The sequence below is a fragment of the Pelophylax lessonae genome, assembly GCF_965119305.1.
Source record: "Pelophylax lessonae genome assembly, chromosome: 4".
NCBI classification, from domain to species: domain Eukaryota; kingdom Metazoa; phylum Chordata; class Amphibia; order Anura; family Ranidae; genus Pelophylax; species Pelophylax lessonae.
Window position 1 is genome coordinate 213,134,836 of NC_138771.1, and position 22,047 is coordinate 213,156,882.

Genomic DNA, 22,047 nt, shown 5'->3' on the forward strand with positions numbered 1-22,047 from the left:
GGTGACAGGTGATGGTGATTGATGGGGTGACAGGTGACGGGCGCTGGTCACCATTGGGTGACAGGTGCACCGCTGGCGATACTGATGGCAGTCTCTGGTGACAGGTGCACTTTATAGGTAGCGATTTTTGGGCACTGATGAGGTGACTGTTGGGTGACAGGTGCAATTGGGGGGGGGGGGGGTGATGACTGTGTGGGGACACTTTTTTTTTTTTTTTTGTGCTTTTACACTGATAAGACACAGATCAGTACCTCACTGTTTCTGGCTCTGCTCTCCTCACACTGGAAACGGTGTGTGAGGGGAGAAGAGCTAGTGGCAGTGAGTTACTGCTCTGTGTTTACATTTGTGATGGTCTGTGAATGGGTTCACAGCCAATCACGTGGTAAAAAGCCACTGTCATTGGCTGTTTACCACTTTCGGTGACTAGCTGTGTTCCTAGGGAACACAGCGCCACCAACATGACCGCGCTGCGCGCTCCCGATCGCGCGCGGTCTTCTTCCGGTAGTTACTGTTATGATCGGCTATGTCATTGAAACACAGCCGATTACGTGGGAAACAGCCATGCCCATTGGCTGTTTCCCCCCTGCCGGTGACGGGCTGTGTCCCGGGGACACGCCGACACCGGCAGTGCAGGGCGGCGCGCACTCGATCTCGCGCCTGCCCTGCATGAATGGGCCGACGTCATATGACGTCCGCCCAGAACAATGGCCGCACCGTCCCGCCGTCATTTGACGGTGGGCGGGCGGCAAGTGGTTAAGAAACCTTAATTGTAACCAATGAGAATTTATCAAAACAAGCAGATAGAATCTGGAGCAGCTGTGCATGGCAAGCAATTGGCTTCTATCATCAGATTGTTCAGTTGTACGTTAACTGAAGGCAAAACTTTTTTCTTTTTCATTCATCGAATGACATAGCAATCCATAAATTATAACTGCTGGGTTATATTGCCTCCTCCAGGAGTAGGACTAGGCAGAACAAAAAACACCTGGTTACGTACATGGGCCGTCCCCAGCTGGTATATAACCCTCCTATCTGCTCTAGGTATTCAGGAGTAAGGACCTAGGCTCCCTGCTAGGATCTCTTGGGCCTAGCAATTTTTTTCTTCTTTTTCTCTTGGGAAATCTACGATCAACTGCTGGGCTGGGCGACGGGCTGGATAATTTAGATCCAGTGGTTCCCCCAGTCTGACCAGCCAGCGCGTGCAGACCACAGCTATGCACTAGGTCGGCCGCGACATAGCTTCATGAAGAGGGGCTGGCCCGCGAGTTAAATGTCCCACAGAGTCGCATGCGGCCAGGCACTGGTCCGAGTCGCAGCGGCCCCTTGGCCGACAGCTCTCCTACTTCCGCGACGAGGAGTTCTTTCTGGAGCGTCGCCCTCACCATGGAAGGGTAAGTACAGTCCCTCCTCTTCCCCCCTTTGGACAGTTTGGGGTGGACCCGGGTACCCTCCTGGTATGGTTGGGCCTGCCTGCGGGTTTCCTCCTCCCATACTAAAGTCCCTCAGTGTCAAGGTTTTACCTTGCATTACTGTTGGTAGCCATCTTGGACATGTGCAGACTGCTTTCTCTTATAAACTCTGTTTGCATCTTCACTAGCCTGCTGCCTGGGCGTTGCTCAGTGATGATTATGCACACCTGACTATATCAGCTGGCGACCTGCAGTCCTTGCCCATGTGTTTGTTCTCCAAGGTGCATCACTGATGGCAGTCTTTTGTTCTCCGTGTTCCCCAGTGCATGACCTGGCTTTGCTGACGACTTTCCTGGCTCTCGATCACGCAGACGACCCAGCATCGGCTTATTACCTGCGTCTGGACTCAACCCTGGCTTGGAGGACTACCCGCCTCTGGACTTTTTCACCGGCTGTTCCTGAGTTCACTCCTCTCTTGCTGTGTGTTTATTGTTGTTGCTCTAATAAACTGCTTTATTTTACTTGCATCTTACTGTGGTCTGGTTTCCTGGCACCCCGACACTCAGTTGAGCTGGCCCCATCCCAGTATAGGAATCCCCATTCTTTAACCACTTAACGTCTAGCGACGTAGACCTACGTCGGCTGATTGTGTGTGGTTGTACTGGAGTGATGCCTCTAGCTAGAGGCATCATCCCGGTACCGTTTTTTAGAGCCGGTGGTTGGCTTTCCGGTGGTAACAACCGATGCGGCTTGGGAGCCGCTCGATCGTTCTCCCGGCGAGCGGGAGGGGATGTCCCCCCCCCCCCTTTCCATGGCTTTGCCCGGGCACGCCGGCACGCCTGACGGCTGGATGGAGTCACGATCAAAGCCGGAAGCGGCTTCGATCGGGTCTCCGATGACGTAACCCAGAGACGGCGTCCATGATGTCACATCCGGGTTACTCTGCTGCTAAAAGCGGCAGATTCAAAAAGTGACAGTGTTCAAAATGCCATTTTCGGCGTTTTGAATACATGGAAGTGTAGTGGAGGGGTCTAGGGTCCCTCCATAAAGAGTACCTGTCACTGCATATTGCTGTCACAAGGGATGTTTACATTGCTTGTGACAGCAATAAAAGTGTTCAGATTTTTTATTTTTTTTTTTTTTTAAACGTGATAAAATAAAAAAAATAAATAGGGGAAAGAAAAAATTTAGCCGTCGCCGTTAGTTCGCACATGGAAAAAATGTATATGGAAATCGCTCCGCAAATGAAATCGCTGTTCAAACCACACATGGGTGGTATCGCTGCGATCGCCAGAGCGTGAACAATAATTTAGAAAAAAGAGCTACACTCTAACTCTAAACTGGTAACCGTTAAAAAATGTTAACCCGTCGCCTATGGAGATTTTTATTGACCGTAGTTTGTCACCATTCCGCGGGTGTGCGAAATTTTAAACTGTAACATGTTGGGTATCGATTTACTCGGAGTGACATCATCTTTCACAATATACAAAAAAAATGGGCTAACTTTACTGTTTCGTTTTTTTTAAATGCAGTGAAATGTGATTTTTCGTAATTTTTCCAAAAAAATGGCATTTGAAAGACCGCTGCGCAAATACCGCGTGACAAAAAATATAGCAATGACCGCCATTTTATTCTCAAGTCTTTGCTAAAAAAATATATATATATAATGTTTGGGGGTTTTAGACTCGAGTCACACTAGAGCGACTGGTCAGGCGACTTGTCAGCCTGACAATTCGCGGTCCCTCGCAGTCCATTGACTGCTACAGGACCCGTTCTAATAGGAGCGACACAAGTCGCTCCGACTTAGAAAAAGGGTCCTGTACTTCTTCGGGGCGACCTCGGAGCGACTTGCATAGACATTCATTATATGAAGTTTGTGCATGTCGCGCCGAAGTCGCGGTGCATGGGACTCCACAAGTCGCCCCCGAAGTAGTACAGTCGTGTTGCCATAGTGTGAACCGACTCTAAGTAGTTTTCTAGCAAAAAATACTCATTTAAACTTGTAAACAAAAAGTGTCAAAAATAGGCTTAGTGGTAAAGTGGCTAAAGAACCGGCTCACAGGAAGGCGGAGGCTGTGGCAAGCAGCATGTTTACTATGGCTGGTTCGGCATTACAGCCAGTCTTGGCCACAGCCCTGGTGTCTCAGACCCTAATTGAATGGGCCAAGCTTTTGCGCCAGGGCCTGGGGATTGAGCAGGTTCCAACTGCTTATGTTGATTTAGTGGACCAGTTGGTCCAGAGGCTGCAGTTTATTTTCTTTGGATACAGCTCCTGTGCTGTCCAAACTTTCTGTTTCAGCGGTAGTGATTAGACATGTGCTGTGGCTTAAGAATTGATCTGCAGACCAAGCCACCAAGAAAGCTCTCATTTATCTGCCCTTTCAAGGCAATCGCCTGTTTGGGGCTACTTTGGATAACACCATTAACCACTTTAGCCCCGGAGGATTTGGCTGCTCAATGACCATACCCTATTTTGCGATTCGGCACTGTTATTTTAACAGACAATTGCGCGATCGTGCGACGCTTTACCCAAACTAAATTGACGTTCTTTTTTTCCCCACAAATAGATATTTCTTTTGGTGGTATTTGATCACCTGTGCTTTTTTTTTTTTTTTTTTTTGCGCTATAAACAAAAAAAGCGACAATTTTTAAAAAATACAATATTTTTCACATTCTTTTATATAAAATTCTCAAAAAAAAAAAAGTAAAAATCAAAATGTTTTAACATTTCAGGCCAATTTATTTTCTGCTACATATTTTTGATAAAAAAAAAATCGCAATAAGCGTATTTTGATTGGTTTGTTCAAAAGTTATTGCGTTTACTAACTACAGGAAAGATTTGTCTTTTTATTTTTTATTTTTTTTTTTTACTAGTAATGGCGGCGATCTACGATTTTTTTTTTTTTTTTTTTTTTTTGCTGGGCTGTGACATTGCGGTGGACAGATCGGACCCCTAACGGACATTTTTGATACTTTTGGGGGTACCAGTGGCATTACTACAGTAATCCGTGCTAAAAATATGCACTGTTACGGTAAAAATGACACTGGCTGGGAAGGGGTTAACATTACTAGTGATCAGTAGGTTAAATGTCCCTAGGAGCGTGATTCTAACTGTCAGAGGGCGTGGCTTGTGAAGTAATCACAGAGACATGCGATCCTACATAGCAGGCTCACATAGCCTCTGTGATCACTTCAGGGAGAAGGACAGACGGCTGTGTTTGCATCAGCCGTCTGTCCTCTCTCAGCTGCGGAGATCGCGAGTGGCCAGCGGCCATCGGAGCCACCGGTCACATGCACTGGCTCCCCAGCTAACAAGCGGGGACAAGAGCACGCCGCCGGCAGCTGGCGCTCGCCCCCTAGAGTCTCCTGAGCAAGCGACGTAGTAGAACATCGCTTTGCCCAGGAGTGCCTGCCTGCCGCAGTAAAACTGGGCGGAGCTAAGGTGGTTAAGGGTCTCACAGGGGCAAGGAGTATCTTTCTGCCACGATCCAGGAAAGGGAAGGAGCCTCATTGCAGACAAGGGCCCTCCTTCTCATCCCATAGAAAATTATTTTTTGCTCCCGGGACTGAGAATAAGGGAAATAGATCCTTCAAGTCTTTCCTGGGAGGTTCATGCAACCTTGGTCTGGTAAGCCTGGAGCTGGCTCCTCCGGATACAAAGACAAGACCCCTTCAGCACGAAGGTCTGCCCTCATCCATAACTGGGGTGGGGGGACATCTTCGTTGGTTTCTGGCCCAGTGGACCTCCTTTGTGAGCGTCAAGGGGATCAACGAAATTATTCTTTTGGGGGTACCAAAAGAGGGGGCAAAGTACATCCATTTCTGTTTTTTTAGGCCTGGAGTCTCCTTGGGTGGATATAATTCCTGCAAAGGTTCGGATGACGTCCGAACTACCCAAGGTCCCCCCTATCCCTGTATAGGAAACTGAATTACCTAGGTCTGATTTTAATTTGGACCAGGGTGGTTCTTCCTCTGGACAAATTTCAGAAACCACAGGCCATGATTTACTGGCTGCTGTCACACAGACAGTTCTCTCTCCCGACTTGCATGCAGTCTCGTGGTATCCATCTTCATGACAGTTCTGTTTGCACAGACCTGCATGCAGGTTTTTTAACAGGTTTGGCCCCACAGGAGGTTCGTGGCGAGGACACTGGTTCCTCTGGTAGATACCGCAGACGTCCTAGGGGCACAGTATGACCAGTATCCTCCTCGGCTTAAGCTTCTTCCGCGGTTCCTCCCAAGAATCAAGGGCGAGGGTCTTCCAAATATTCTTGTGGCTGTAAATGTCCCTTGGGGGCTACTTCTCAGAGATCTACCATCCTGCTTTACAGTCGCTGGTTATAATGGCTTAGCTATTGAAAGCCAGGTTTGTCTGGACCAGTGGTTCCTACTATGGTGAAGGTGAGGAAGTAGTCTTCCATCAAGATATAGCATTGTTCGTGTAAAGCGTACATTTCTTGGTGTGAATCAATTGGCGCTCATCCTCAATCCTTTTCTGTGGCCTTTCTTCAACGGGGTGTTGAGCAGAAGTTGGCCTTGAATACCATCAAGGGCCAGGTGTCTGCTTGGCAATCTTCTTTCAGCGACCCCTAGCCATGCACTCTTTAGTTCGTACCTTCATTAAGGGGGTTGGACATGTGGCTTCACCTGTACGGTCTCCTTTGCTGCCATGGGATTTAAATTTGGAGCTTTCAGTTCTCTAGAAACCTCCATTTGAGAATATTCAGGAGATTCTCTTGCCTACATTGTCCCAGAAGGTGGCATTCTTGGTGGTATCGCAGGGTATCGGAGTTGGTGGCATTACCCTGCCGTAGTCCCATTTAGTGGGCCATAGAGATAAGGTGGTTCTTCATCCCTGTCCGTCATTCCTGCCCAAAGTGGTTTCTGACTTCCATTTGAATGAGGACATTGTGTTGCCTTCCTTGTGTCCCAAGCCGGCTCATCCCAAGGAATTTGCTTTGCATACTTTGGATGTGATTTGGGTGTATCTGGCAGCTATGGAGTCCTTTCGGAAGTCAGACTCGCTCTTTGTGGTTACACAGGACCAAGAAAAGGGCTGTCTGTTTCTTCAGCTACAAACTACTGATGGATCAGACAGACGGTGACAGAGACCTATTCTATTAAAGGTCAGGTTCCTCCTTTCCCTGTTACGGCACATTCTACCCGGCGCTGAGTACTTTTTGGGCCTTCCTTCATCAAGTGTCAGTTTCTAAAGTTTGCAAGGCGGCCACTTGGTCGTCGGTGCATACTTTCGCCAAATTCTACAAAGATACTTTTGGCCACAAGATTTTGCAGGCTGCTTGTTTAGGAGGGTGCTGTTCCCTCTTGAGGGTGTTTTTCTTAAAACTTTTATTTCAGATGGGGCTCCTATGTCCTGGTTAGGGCTCTTGTGTTTAGCCTTGGGTTTTTTTCCCCATCCCTCCATTTTCCTTTTGGCACTGCTTTTGGACGTCCCAGTAGTTATGATTTATCTAGTGCTGTGTTCGTCGATGAACGAAAGGTAAAATGGGATTTTTGTACTTACTGTAAAGTCCATTTCTCTGAGTTTGACGGACACAGAACCCACCCCTCGAAGTAGCTTTTGATACTTCTAATACTGCTTGCTACTAAACTTAATACCTAGAGCAGAGATGGGGGTTATATACCAGCTGAGGATGGCTCATGGGCGTAGCCAGGTGTTTTTTTTTCTGCCTATCCTACTTCTGGAGGAGGCAATTTAACCCAGTAGTTATAATTTATGGAGCGCAGTCTGTCGAACAAAAGATGGATTTTACATGAAGTACAAAATCCCATTTCTCTATCCTTCATCGACAGACGCAGCTCCATATCTTCTTAGACCATTGGGTTATGCTCCTCCCATCAGGAATAGGACACTAGGCAGGAAAAAGCTTTACCACGCCTATGGGGGCTGCCCCTGCAGGCATATCCCCACACACTCTGCTACAGCCTCTAGTTTGTTTCTGCCTAGTTTAGGAATAGGACCTAGTTCCCTGCTGGGACTTCGGTCTTAGCTATTACATTTTTGGGATTTTTTTTATATTTATTTTCACTAGTTTAGAGTTCCTGGATAACTACAAGCAACAGCCGGTTGTGGTTTCGGACTGAATATTCTAGATCCTTATAGTCTCCCAGCCTGGGCAGTGAGCGTGAGTCACAACAGAGCCCCGATGGATGGTGACGAGCCTGCGAGTGGACAAGTCTCGCTGTGACGCGATCGACCTGGAACGCTCTGAGTCACATCGTACCCCCTGGCTGGCAGCACCCCCATCCTTACTGGTAAGTGGACTTCTCAGAGTGGCGTGCACCTGGTATCGTGAGTAATACTGTTCCCCCCCCCCCCCACCCAATCCTCTGGCAGTCTGGGGTTGACGTAAGCCCCCTCCCTGAATAGTTGGGCCCTCAGGGCTCCCTCAGTTCCCCTGGCCTCTGGTATACTAGGCCTACCCTCTCCAAGACTTTTCCCCCATCGGTGGCAGAAATATTGCAGCCGCTGCAGCATTTTTCTGTCAGGGTGGCTTTGTCTTGGTGGAGTCCCTTCCTAGGGACCCTCCGATACCTCTTGCCTGGGACCCCCTCTGGGGGTTCGTGAGACCGCATGGCGTGCCGTGAGGGCCACCATTTTGCTGTAGCTTCATGCTTTCTATTCTCCCATTGAAATGCACGGGCAGCCATTTTTTGTTAGTTCCCCATAGGAACGCATGGGGTGGCCATTTTCTTGTAGTCCACAATCGCTGGACAGGCAAACGGCATGACACACAAAAATCTAGCAATGACCCAGACTGCTTTCTAATTCCTATTTCAGATCGTTTTACTTTGTTTCACAGAACGTGCCGGCAGTCGCCTGAGTGGTTTGGTAACATTTTCTGGGGTCCCCTGTAGGTTTTCCTCACCCACTCTGCTGTCAGATTGTATTGGATTGGGACTAGGTATACCGCTAAGTTGGCAGTTGGGTCGCGATTTAGCGACCTTTTAAAGTGACACTGCATTCATTTCATCTCAGTGTAAAATGGAGTTCCAGGATAATATTTCACCTACAGACCCCCTAGGTGCGGCTGCGGAACCTTCTGAGTCGTAGCCCCTGTCTGCACTTCCAGCAGTCTTGGAAAGCCTGGTGTCAAAGGTAGATTTTGTATGTAAGTGTTGCTAGCCACAAATGTTCTCTGTCTTCACCTCCCCCAGTAGTTTCCTCAGAATCTGAGACAGATATGGCCGCCGCAGGTGCCCCCCACCCTGAGGGGTTGGTGTCTTCGAAATCTGATGGTGAAGAGGACCTGTCCTCGTCAGCCGCCGGGCTGGAACGCGCATTGGTGGAAGCACTTATAGTTTCAGTTCGGGAAACTTTGAAATTGGCAAATGAATCTACAGCGTCGGGTTTTCAGGTGTCTTTTGGCTCCCGAAAATCGAGCAAGGTGTCTCCCCTGACTAAAGAGTGGGGACAATGAAAGTGTCCCCTTGGGGTCCCTAAGTGCTTTACTAGGCATTACCCCTATGAGGAGTCCCTTATTAAGAAGTGGACTGTTCAACCGATGGTGGACCCTCCGGTTTACAGATTAAACAAGGCAACCTATGATTCCGGTTGAGGAGGTTCCGGTCTTTAAGGATCCAACTAACAGGAAGTCAGAGGCTGTGGCCCGCAATATGTACACTCTGGCTGGTTCGGCACTGAGGCAGGTATTCCCCGTTGCCCTGGTGTCGCAAACTCTGACTGAGTGTGCTAAACTTTTACGCCGTGACCTGGAGGGAGAACCACTTCCCCCTGCCTTTGCTGAGCTGGCGGACCAGCCGGTCCAGGGGCTGCAGTTTATCTGTGATGCAACTTTGGATGCGGCTCCCCTAGTGTACACGGCTTTCTGTTTCGGCATTGGTCCTTCAGTGAGTCTTTTCGCTCAAATGCTGGTCTGCAGACCAGACTTCTTAAAAGGCCTTGACTGATCTTGCCTTTCAAGGAGATCGCCTGTTTGGAGCTACCATGAATGACATCATAAAAGGAGGGAAGATTACTACTAAGGGCAAGGAACCTCGACGTGGATGTTGGCCTTTCTTCTCGGCTCATAAGAAGTTTTTCTTTTTTTTCCCTTAGGGTCGACTGACAAGGGCTCAAAGCCTTTCAGGGCCTCCTGGAAGAGCCAAATGAACCTGGCCTGGCAAACCAAGAGCGGGCTTCTCCAGACCCATGGACAAGGCTCCTTCAGCATGAAGGTGCATCCTCACCCATATGGGGTTTGGAGGGATGTTTTCGCTGGTTTCTGGACCCGTGGACTTCCCTGGTACAAGACAAAGTGGATCCACAAAGTCATTTGGTCCGGCTACAAGATCAAGTTTCGCTCTTGTCCCCCGGCAAGGTGTAAGATTCTGGTACCTCCGGTACCCTTAATCACCACTTTCTCTGTAATGCGTCCCACCTTTCTCTTCAGGTGGTACGCATATACCTTTAAGAACGATGATGTCACTGCTGAGCGCCGCAGAGCGGCTATTTCAACCGCCGGCGGTCTCACTCACATTGTTCGTTCAACTGCATGGTTGGTTCGATCAAGCCATGTCTGAAGCAGCCATACCTGATGTTACTCGCTCATGTATCTCGCTACCTGGACTTGTTTCACTCACTGATCTTGTATCTCGCTACCCGATCACTCTTGGAATACTGCTTCTACTTATGGCTATCTCACCCTGCTTTCCTGCCTTGTTATCCACATGCTTTCAAGCCTGTCTCTCGATCGGAATCTCCAGCTATTCCCTTTACCTGGAGCAGACCGGAACCTCGCTACTGATCCCTGTATCTCGCTACCGGATCATTCCTTATCTACTGGACCTCTCTAAACTACTAACATTACAAGTGATAAGTACCCCGCAGGGGAACCCTCCATAACCTTATTGCACTATCTACCTATGCACATTAAGGACTGTTACTACCTATCCATACTATCCTATCATCTGCACTGCTGCATAGATTGCTAGCTCTCCTGTCTACTACTATCTATCCTTGCACTGGGTTAGTCTATCCTGTATTTGTCATCTGCTGTCCTCACCACCTGTTAGCATACTCGATACTAACCTATCTGCATTCCTAAATACCATCTTGAACTCTCCTATACAAACCTATCAAGTGATTACCATCCTTGTCACTGTTCACACCTGTCCCTTCAGCACATCACCTTCATACTATCATATACATCCTATCACTCCAGGAACATCTCATTGAGTGTGTATATATCTGTATGTTGAAGCTGACAGGCCCACGGTGATGAGTCCTGGAGAGTTGGATCTGGTATTCAACACATCTCTACATGACTACTGAGTGGAGATTTTGCAGCTGCAAATCCAGCCTATAATAAAAACGCAGGAGCGTTACAGATTGAACGAACCTTAAAAATGGATTCAGCAGAATTACCCACTCAAGTGACACAATTAACACAACAAGTAAAAGCGTTAATACTTGCTCTGACTGACGTACAAGAAAAGAATCAGACTCTGACACAGCAGGTAACCCAGCTCTCACGGCTTACTGCTGTTCAGCCTCCTGAACCTAAAATAAACCCTCCTCTAGTGTTTACAGGTGATCGGAAAAAATTTTGTGAATTCAAAAACGCATGTCAATTGCTTTTTTTGTTAAAACCTCGTACATACCCCACAGATCAAATAAAAGTCTGTACCGTTATTTCATACTTGACGGGTGATCCACGGGCCTGGGCAGACTCTCTCTTTGAGAATAATGATCAGATTCTCAACACCTATTCCTTATTCCTAGCGGAACTCGCTAGTTTATACGATGACCCCAATAGGCAGAGTACTGCTGATATTCAGTTGAGGGCCTTAAAACAAGGAAGGAGACCTGTAGAAGACTTTGTATCTGAGTTCAAAAGATGGACCCTTGATTCAGGGTGGAATGACACATCTTTACGAACTCAATTCAGACTCGGGTTATCGGAAGCTGTTAAAGACGAGCTCACCCGAGCGGATTTACCTGGCACCTTGGAGGCCTTGATACAACTTAGTATCAACATCAACATCGACAGACGACTGCGAGAAAGAAGGGCTGAAAAGATGGGAATGCCATTGTCTAGTCCTTCTCAGATTTCGGCCGTTGACCCTACTCCCATGGATGTAGGAACCATACGCCCACCTTTAACGACTACTGAACGAGCTAGAAGAACATCCAGAAATCTCTGCATGTACTGCGCATCCTCGGATCATTTGATAAGCACCTGTCCCCTTGTTCGCAAAAAAGAGGGTGAGTGTTCACATGTCTTGCTGGGAGGATTAACGACTTCCTTTTCTAACCCCTATCTTTTTGTTCATTTAATATTACAGTGGGACCAAACTAGGATCACCACCAAGGCTATGGTCGACACTGGATCTTGTGGAAACTATATTGATACACGCTTTGTTACCTTAAATAAAATGCCTATTATTTCAAAATCTAAGCCTGTTTCTGTTAGTTTCATTAATGGTATTCCACTGTCTTCTGGTCCAATCACCAACCAGACACAGGCACTCCTTGCCACTACCAACGAATCACATGTGGAGACCATCACCTTTGACATACTATCCTCACCCCATTTTCCTATTTTGGGACTTCCCTGGTTACACACACACCAACCAATCATAGATTGGAAAAAACGGACTTTGGTTTTCCCTTCTCACTATTGTGAGAATACGTGTAACCTCCCATCTTATGGGAAGATTCTGTCTGTGGTGTCCGATGAAATTGCACCACTATGCTATCAGGATCTGTCCGAAGTGTTCCTTGAGAAAAATGCTCAAGTGTTGCCTCCCCATAGGGATTACGATTGCACTATCGATCTACTCCCTAACAGCAAATTGCCTTTCGGTCATGTTTATCCCCTTTCACAGGATGAACTTTCTCATCTCAAGGAATACTTGGATGAGAATTTGACAAAAGGGTTCATTAGACCCTCTACTTCTTCCACTGCTGCAGGACTTTTCTTTGTCCGCAATAAGGATTCCAGTCTCAGGCCTATTATCGATTATAGGCAATTAAACACGATTACGATAAAGGATCGCTATCCTTTGCCGCTCATCCCTGAACTTATTGAACAGGTGCGTGGGGCTACTTATTTCACCAAATTAGACCTGAAAGGGGCATACAACCTAATCCGAATCCGTGACGGGGATGAGTGGAAAACAGCATTCAGAACCAGATACGGACTATTCGAATACCTTGTGATGCCATTCGGGCTATGTAATGCTCCCGCAGCTTTCCAAAGATTCATAAACGACATCTTTAGAGACTTACTTGATGTCTGTGTTGTAGTATACCTAGACGATATACTTATTTATTCTCCATCTATGCCTGAACACATAAAACATGTAAGACTTGTGTTGTCCAGACTGCTCTCACACAGACTATATGTGAAATTAAAAAAATGTCTATTTCATAAAGAAGAAATATTATTTCTAGGATACTTCATATCCAAAACTGGAATTAAGATGGATAGGAGTAAGATATCCTGTATTCTAGACTGGCCTATACCAACAACTCGTAAGGCCCTACAGCGATTCCTTGGATTCTCGAACTACTATAGGAAGTTCATCAAGAACTTTTCCGCTATTGTGAGACCTCTCACACAACTGACAAGTATAAAAAAAAAACATTCAAATGGTCAGAAGAAGCAAATCAAGCTTTCTGCTTGTTAAAATCAAGCTTTACTTCTGCTCCCATACTACGCCATCCAGACCCATCCCTCCAATATATTCTAGAGGTAGATGCGTCAAATATGGCAGTAGGAGCAGTTCTCTCCCAACGACCAACAAACACTTCATCACTCCACCCAGTTGCTTTCTTTTCAAAATCACTAAGCAGCCCAGAGGTGAATTACCCAGTGGGTGAAAAGGAGTTGCTTGCCATAAAACTGGCACTGGAGAATTGGCGACATCTGCTCGAAGGTACCCAGTTACCAATACTCATATATACAGATCATAAAAACCTTCAATACCTCCAGACTAACAAGACTCTCTCCCACCGGCAGTTACGATGGTCATTATTCTTTTTAAGATTTAATTTCCTAGTGACCTACACGCCTGCAGACAAAAATAAAAAAGCGGATGCGCTATCACGATTAACCGAAGATAACTGCCCCGAAATCCCTTCCATTCCCATAATACCCTATGAACGCATTATTGGTGTTGTCCGTTCCTTGAAGGAAGAGATTTTGCACAGTATAAGAATGGATTCACCTCCACCACAACTAAGTACTGATGCAGAAGGCTTCCTCTATTACAATGACAAACTCTATATACCCCCTACTATGCGCACCAAGATCTTGGAGTTATCGCATGATGTGCCCATGACAGGACATATGGGTATAACGAAAACCTTTAATTTGCTCACCAGGCAGTTTTGGTGGCCTGATATGAAGACGTCTGTACAAAAATTTGTTTCTTCATGTGACATCTGTGCAAGGTCCAAAATTGACACTACAAAACCATCTGGACTACTTTGTAGTCTACCAATACCCCAGGTTCCATGGGAAGTTGTGTCCTTAGATTTCATAGTAGAACTACCACCCTCTAAAGGATTTAATACCATCCTAGTGTCAGTGGACCACTTGACAAAGATGGCACATTTCATTGCTATCCGTAGACTACCTTCATCTAAACAAACAGCGGAACTACTGATGAAACATGTGTTTAAGTTGCATGGAATTCCAAAAACTCTTTTGTCCGACCGTGGTTCACAATTCATCTCTAAATTTTGGCAAGCACTTTGTCAAATTTTACGCATTGAGCGAAAGCTCACTTCTCCCTACCATCCTCAGACCCAACGGACAGACTGAAAGAGTCAACCAGTGCATTGAGCAATATCTACGTTGCTACACATCATACTTGCAGGATGATTGGGTGGATCTCCTTCCTCTAGCAGAATTTGCTTACAACAACGCAACCCACAGTACTACGAAGCAAAGTCCGTTCTACTTGAACTATGGGTTTCATCCCACTCTTCTTCCACCACGCATCCTGCCATCGAGTAACCCAGTAGCCTCGGATTACCTTACCCAAATAAAAGACTCTTTGGGTTTACTCAATACCACTATATCACACGCTCACAGTCAACAAAAAAAGTACTACGACCTTCGTAGAAGACCTTCTCCTCAGTATGCTATTGGGGACCTTGTTTGGCTATCGACAAAGAACTTAAGATTAAAAATCCCTAGCAAGAAGCTTGGACCTTTATTTTTGGGACCCTTCCCAATTAAAAAACTTATCGGAAAAGCTGCAGTACAGCTCACCCTACCAGCAGATCTCAAGATCCATCCCATCTTCCATGTGTCGCTACTGAAGCTCCATGTTCCTAACCAAGGAATAAGGCCTACCATCTTGCCTCCACCTCCAATACAAGTTGAAGGCGGAGAAGAGTATGAGATCAAGGAAATTTTGGATTCTCGCATCCATAGAGGAAGACTCCAGTATCTCATAAGATGGAAGAACTATGGACCCCAAGACGACACCTGGCTAGATACCTCTGATATTCATGCGCCTAGACTTATACGGAACTTTCACTCGAAACACCCAGAGAAACCTGTCCTATAGGCCTTCCGGAGCCGGCCTTAAGGGGGGGGTACTGTAAGATTCTGGTACCTCCGGTACCCTTAATCACCACTTTCTCTGTAATGCGTCCCACCTTTCTCTTCAGGTGGTACGCATATACCTTTAAGAACGATGATGTCACTGCTGAGCGCCGCAGAGCGGCTATTTCAACCACCGGCGGTCTCACTCACATTGTTCGTTCAACCGCATGGTTGGTTCGATCAAGCCATGTCTGAAGCAGCCATACCTGATGTTACTCGCTCATGTATCTCGCTACCTGGACTTGTTTCACTCACTGATCTTGTATCTCGCTACCCGATCACTCTTGGAATACTGCTTCTACTTATGGCTATCTCACCCTGCTTTCCTGCCTTGTTATCCACATGCTTTCAAGCCTGTCTCTCGATCGGAATCTCCAGCTATTCCCTTTACCTGGAGCAGACCGAAACCTCGCTACTGATCCCTGTATCTCGCTACCGGATCATTCCTTATCTACTGGACCTCTCTAAACTACTAACATTACAAGTGATAAGTACCCCGCATGGGGAACCCTCCATAACCTTATTGCACTATCTACCTATGCACATTAAGGACTGTTACTACCTATCCATACTATCCTATCATCTGCACTGTTACAAAGATTGCTAGCTCTTGAGCCTACTACCATCTATCATCTGCACTGCTGCATAGATTGCTAGCTCTCCTGTCTACTACTATCTATCCTTGCACTGGGTTAGTCTATCCTGTATTTGTCATCTGCTGTCCTCACCACCTGTTAGCATACTCGATACTAACCTATCTGCATTCCTAAATACCATCTTGAACTCTCCTATACAAACCTATCAAGTGATTACCATCCTTGTCACTGTTCACACCTGTCCCTTTAGCACATCACCTTCATACTATCGTATACATCCTATCACTCCAGGAACATCTCATTGAGTGTGTATATATCTGTATGTTGAAGCTGACAGGCCCACGGTGATGAGTCCTGGAGAGTTGGATCTGGTATTCAACACATCTCTACATGACTACTGAGTGGAGATTTTGCAGCTGCAAATCCAGCCTATAATAAAAACGCAGGAGCGTTACACAAGGTTCTTTCCTTCCAACTTACGCCTGTCCCCCGGACCTCTTACAGTGTCTGTTTGGGGGCGGTACAAGACCTGTTGCTTTAAGGGGTGATTGTCCCGGTTCCGAAATCGGAATGTTTTCAGGGTTTTTACTCAAACATGTTCACAGTCCCCAGGAAGGAAGTCAAAGTGCGTGCAATCCTGGTCTTCAAGGAGCTGAACTGCTTTGTGCGGGTGCAGAAGTTCCGAATAGAGTCCATTCGCACTGTGGTGGCATCCCTGCGTCAGGGGGATTTCCTTGCGTCTCCTACTGCTCTGGTGGAAAACCCGGAGGTCGCAATACAAACTCTGCGGGAGTTCAGCTGGATTCTGAATTTTCAGAAGTCTGCACTGGTTCCGTCCACAAAGCTGGACTATCTGGGCCTGACTCTGGACTCGGCCTTAGCCAGAGTGCTCCTTCTTCTGGACAAACTCCAGAAATTGCAGGCTGCAGTTCGTCTCCTGCTATCCAGCAGATGGTCATCCCTCCAGACTTGCATGCGGGTGCTGGGCCTGATGGTGTCTATCTTCAAGGTGTTTCAGTTTGCACAAGTTCCAAACGAGGTCCCTGCAAAGGCAGATTCTGTCCAAATGGGACAAGACTTTGCAGTCTCTGGACAATCAGATCCGGCTGAGTCGGGCAACGATGGAGTCCCTGATATTGTGGCTTCGTTCTCCAGCCGGTGCTTTGGCTGGGCAAATCCTTCCTCCCCTTGTATTGGACAGTGGTCACCACGGATGCCAGTCTGTCCGGCTGGGGAGGCGTACTCGGCAAGCATTCTACTCAGGGGATATGGACGCTGGAAGAGTCCAGACTACCGATCAATGTCTTGGAACTCAGAGCAATCAGACTGTGCCTGGACCATTGGACAGATCGTCTTCAGGGATGTCCAGTGCGCATTCAATTGGACAATGCCACGGCTGTGGCTTATGTCACTCCCCAAGGGGGCATAAAAAGTGTCCTGGCGGCTTTTTTAAGGTGGGCAGAACGGCTCGTTCCAGCCTTCTCCGCCATACACATTCCCAGGGTGGATAACTGGCAGGCGGATTACCTCAGTCGGCAGGCGTTGGACCAAGGGGAGTTGTCCCCTCATCCGGAGATGTTTCATCAGTTGTGTCTCCGGTGAGGCATCCCTGAGGTGGATGTATTGGCATCTCGACTCAACAGAAAGGTGCAGGGGTTTGTGGCTCGGTCACAGGAACCTCTGGCGGACGCCACAGACGTGCTGGTGGCCCCGTGAGGTCAATATCATCTGATTTACACCTTCCCTCCTCTCAAGCTTCTGCCAAGACTTCTACACAGGATCGAGGCAAAAGGTGGCTCCGGACCGGTGTTCTAAAATTTTCTCGGACCCGTGAAAAAAATCGGACCTCGTCACTTCCGGTGATAGGAGTCTCAAGTGCGCATGCGCATAAGACATTATCTTGGTTTGGTAAACTTATAACACATAGCGGCCAGCTGAATGAGAGGAGGCGGGGCTGAGGTGCGGCCGTGTAATAAATGCAGGACTTTAGCGACTCCTTGTTTTATTATCTTTAGTAATTATCGTATTATTTATCCTTAGGATTTCATTACATTTACTATTTATATAATACAAAATAAGAAATACTAAATGTAATGAAATCCTAAGGATAAATAATACGATAATTGCTAAAGATAATAAAACAGAAGGAGTCGCTAAAGTCCTGCATATATTACACGGCGCACCTCCGTCCCACCTCCTCCACCAGCTCTGCATATGTGTCCTCCGTCCTCCGTCGCACCTCAGCCCCGCCTCCTCTCAATCAGCTGTCCGCTCTCTGTTATAATTTTGCCAAACCTCGAAAAATGTCTTCTGCGCATGCGCACGGACGACTCCCATCCGCTGTTTTGTGATGCTCTATCACCGGAAGTGACTAGGTCCGATTTTTTTCACGGGTCCGACAAAATTTTACAACACCGGCGTCGCTGGGCTTGGTATGCCGATCTGGTGCAGCTGGCTGCTGACGTTCCTTGAAAGCTTTCTCTCAAGGAGGAACTACTGTCCCAAGGACCAATCTTCTATCCTGCTTTACAGTCGTTGGCTCTGACGGCTTGGCTGCTGAACGCCAGATGCTGAATGATTGCGGTTTGTCTAACTCGGTGATTCCTACACTGGTAAAAGCTAGGAAATCTACTTCTAGGAAGATCTACCATTGTACGTGGAAGATGTACATTGCGTGGTGTGAGTCTCCTGGGGTTCATCCTCGCTCCTTCTCAGTGGCTCAGATCTTGACCTTCCTTCAACGGGGGATTGAACAGAAATTGGCCTTGAGTACCATCAAGGGCCTGGTGTCAGCCTTTGCAGTCTTCTTCTAATGACCTTTGACCACACACTCCCTGGTGTGTACCTTTTTCTTCAGGGTGTCCGACATTTGGTTCCTGCAGTGCGGTCTCTGTTGCCGCCTTGGGACCTCAATTTGGTGCTTTTGATCCTAAGGAAGCCCCCCTTTGAGAATCTTCCGGAGATTCCCCTGGTTACACTGTCTCAGAAGGTGGCCTTTTTGGTGGCTATCACCTCTGTGTGTAGGGTATCGGAACTGGCGGTGTTACCCTGTCATTCACCTTACCTGGTGATTCACAGAGATAAGGTGGTTCTTTGCCCCTCCGTCGTTCCTTCCAAAGATTGTTTCTGATTTTCATTTGAATGAAGACATTGTCTTGCCTTCCCAGGCCCAGGCGTAAACGTCTGAAGTAAATTGCCTTGCATACCTTGGATGTGGTCTGGGCAATTAGGGTGTACCTGGCAGCTACGTAGTCTTTCAGGAAGTCAGACTCACTATTTGTGCTCGCGGATGGGCCTTGTAAAGGGTTGCCTGCTTCCTCTGCGACCATTTCCAGATGGATCAGGCAGACAGTGATTCAGGCCTATTCCATCAAGAGTCAGGTTCCTCTTTTCCCTGTCAAGGCGCACTGTGCTAGGGCGCTTAGTGCCTCCTGGGCCTTCCGTCAGTGAAGCAGGTTTGCAAGGCTGCTACCTGATCATCGGTGCACACTTTCACAAAGTTTTATAAAGTGGATGTGTTGGCATCTGCGGATGCTTCTCTTGGCCGCAAGGTTTTGCAGGCTGCTGTTGAAAGGACTTGATCCTCTAAGGGTGTATTGTTTTTTTCAGGTGGGCTCCAGTTGTTTTGGTTTAGCTCCTGTTTACCTGGTTGGCTACTGTTTAGCCCTGGGAATTTTTTTGCTGTTCCCACCCCTCATGTTTAACACTGCTTTGGGACGTCCCAATGGTGAAGAATATCAGGAGCTGTGTCCGTCAATGAACGAAAGAGAAAATGGGATTTTTGACTTACCGTAAAATCCATTTCTCTAAAGTTAATTGGTATTTTGTGGTCTCCTTCTAGTTCTGCAGGAGTATGTAAGTACAGTATGCTTGGACTTCCACAACTTCTAGTTCTGCACAGACAAGACAGATGCACATTATTAATGCTGTGCTGAGTGAACAAGTACATGCCATCTATTTGCAATGTGGTAGAGTAGATGGTGTTGGTGTAGCTAAATCTATAGCCCTTTATCCTACATATACAGTGATTATGGACGGGGAATTCTCATAGAAAATGTCACTTCTTTACAAGTAGGGGCACAAACACCAACTCACAGCAGAATATTGCTAAATCGCAATCCTTTTGTGTAAAAGTCTTCTGATTACTGGAATCCTCTTCAGTGTTTTCCATTAATAGCCATAAGTATAATTTTATGGTTTTGGGTAAGTTTTATTTTAAAGTGTGCACTTTTACATCACTATATACATATACAATATTTCAGATTTACCTGAAAAAAAAAAAAATGTATACAGTATCCACTTCAGCAAACAGTCTGCTTTCTAATTAGCTGCTGGATTGTTTTTGCAAGCAGCAGGAGGAGACGGTCCCCCCCTCCTCCTACCGCCTTCCACGGTCTTATCGGCTCTCCTGTCCCCCCGGGTGGCCAGAGCAACCAGCCGGTCCTTCCGCCGGTTAAACACAGAGGTAATCGGAGACCGGAGCAACTCTAATCGCCTCTGATATAGAAAACCGGAGCAATGAGCATACACCACTTCTGCTTTAATTCGCGCCATCTTTAAAAATGAAAAACATTTGATTACTTCGATCTTGGTGTGATGAAATGCTTTTAAGGGCAGAGGAGGCATATGGGACCCAATAGACCCCAGATCTCTCCATAAAGAGTACCTATCACTGCCTACTGCTATCAAAGGGGATATTTATATTCCCTGTGATAAAAAATAAAAGTAATCCAGAAAAAAAAAAACATTTAAAGTGACCGTGTAAAAAATACTGAAAAAAAAGGAATTGGTTAACTACATTTTTTTTACAGCGCCCCAGTGCTCGCACACAAAGGTGAATGCACGCTTCAGTCCCACACACATGCAAACAGTGATCATCCCACATGTGAGGTATCACCGCAAACATCAGATTGTGGGTAGTTATTCTATCACCAGACCTGTGTAAATCGAAAGTAGTAACCTGTAAGAGCTTTTAAAACCGTGTGCTATGGATCGTAAAATTACAGTTTGTCACTGTTGCACGGGCATGTGTAATTTTAAAGCGTGACATGTTTGGTATCTTTTTTAGGCGTAACATCATCTTTTATATTTTACCAAACAATCGGGCATTATATTGGGTTTTTTTTTTTCATTAAAATTAAAAAACGTGTGATCTTCTAGCAAAAAAATACAGATTTTTACAAGAAATAAAAAGTGATGGAAAATGCCTGGTCTTGAAGTGGGTATATACAAACAATATGCATTCCCTTTTATTGTCTTTAATATTTAGTGTTTTTCCAAATTTTACTGTGTTTAAACTTCAACATTTTAAACCATATTCAGTAATTACATCTGAAAATTTTCTCCACATTCTGTTCCTGGCCTTCAGGTTCTTTGTTTAACAAATTATCGAAAGAAGATGTCAACTTTGCTTTGGCTTGAGGATATCAACAACGAGAGAGAAATGAAAGAGTTGAGCCTGAGTGGCGTCTGCCTGCAGAAACGTGGTGGCTATCTAGTGCTAGATGTGCCTGGCATCATTGAGGGAAGACCATCTCTCTATCCTGGTAAGCCCTTAATAAAAAACATTCATTGTATCTGTTTGCTTTCAGCAGAATGATGTAGTAGTTATATGAAAATCCATTTAATTTTGACAACAAATTTTGCTTGTTTAGGATTTCTTCTTTAATATGTGTACACATCTCTGGTAGCTGCTTTTTTTATACATTTTAAGTATTCTAGAATGTTTGTGCCTTTTTTTTTTTTTTTTTTTTTAATGCAATCTTTATCAGATAAAATATTAAACAGATACGCATTAAGTGACAAAAAGTAGGCATAGCAAAGATTCAGATTCAGGCTGCATTCACACCTCAGCCTTTCAAATTCTGGGCAGATTTGCCATGATTCTGCCTGCGATTTCAAACCACCGAAGTGTGAATGACAAATTGAAGAACGCACATTTGAGATGCGATTAATTTGAATAGCACCTAAAATCATGGTGCGGTTCTGCTACGATTGACATGGCACAAAATTGCTGCAGAACCTCGCCGCAATTTTAGGTGCCATTCAAATGAATGGCATCTCAAATGTGCGTTCTGCGATTTTTCATTTACATCTCGGCGCTTTGAAATCGCAGGCAGAATTACAGCAAATCTTCTTGTGATTCAAATCCACGAGGTGCGAGTGTAGCCTCAGTGTCACAATTATTACATCATCATTTTATACAAAAAAGCAAAGATCATGCAACGTTGTAAATTGTGGAAACTCTACTGGAATGACAGGAACTAAGGTATAGCATAAGGTACAGCACAGGGTTTAATCACTAATGTCTGGGCTGTTGGAATGTATATTACTGCCCTGAAATGTGCGACACTAACCCACCGAATAGAAAACATAGACAATTTAGTAGGGGGCTATTCAATAATTACCCCCTTTACCTACTCTCTGCCCTAGTGTTTGAAACTCGTAAACATCCAG

At 46.1% G+C, this 22,047-nt stretch overlaps 1 protein-coding gene across 1 annotated transcript in view; it reads left to right on the forward strand.

The window, feature by feature from the left end:
- The window catches only part of MOV10L1 (Mov10 like RNA helicase 1), a gene marked incomplete at its 3' end in the record, with an annotated part of 461,653 nt that overhangs the window by 216,780 nt on the left and 222,826 nt on the right, over positions 1-22,047 (forward strand). Inside the window, exon 10 of the mRNA XM_082256834.1 lies at positions 20,960-21,137. Coding sequence (XP_082112960.1) covers positions 20,960-21,137 — 178 coding nt within the window. The remainder of the gene's footprint in view (positions 1-20,959; positions 21,138-22,047) is intronic.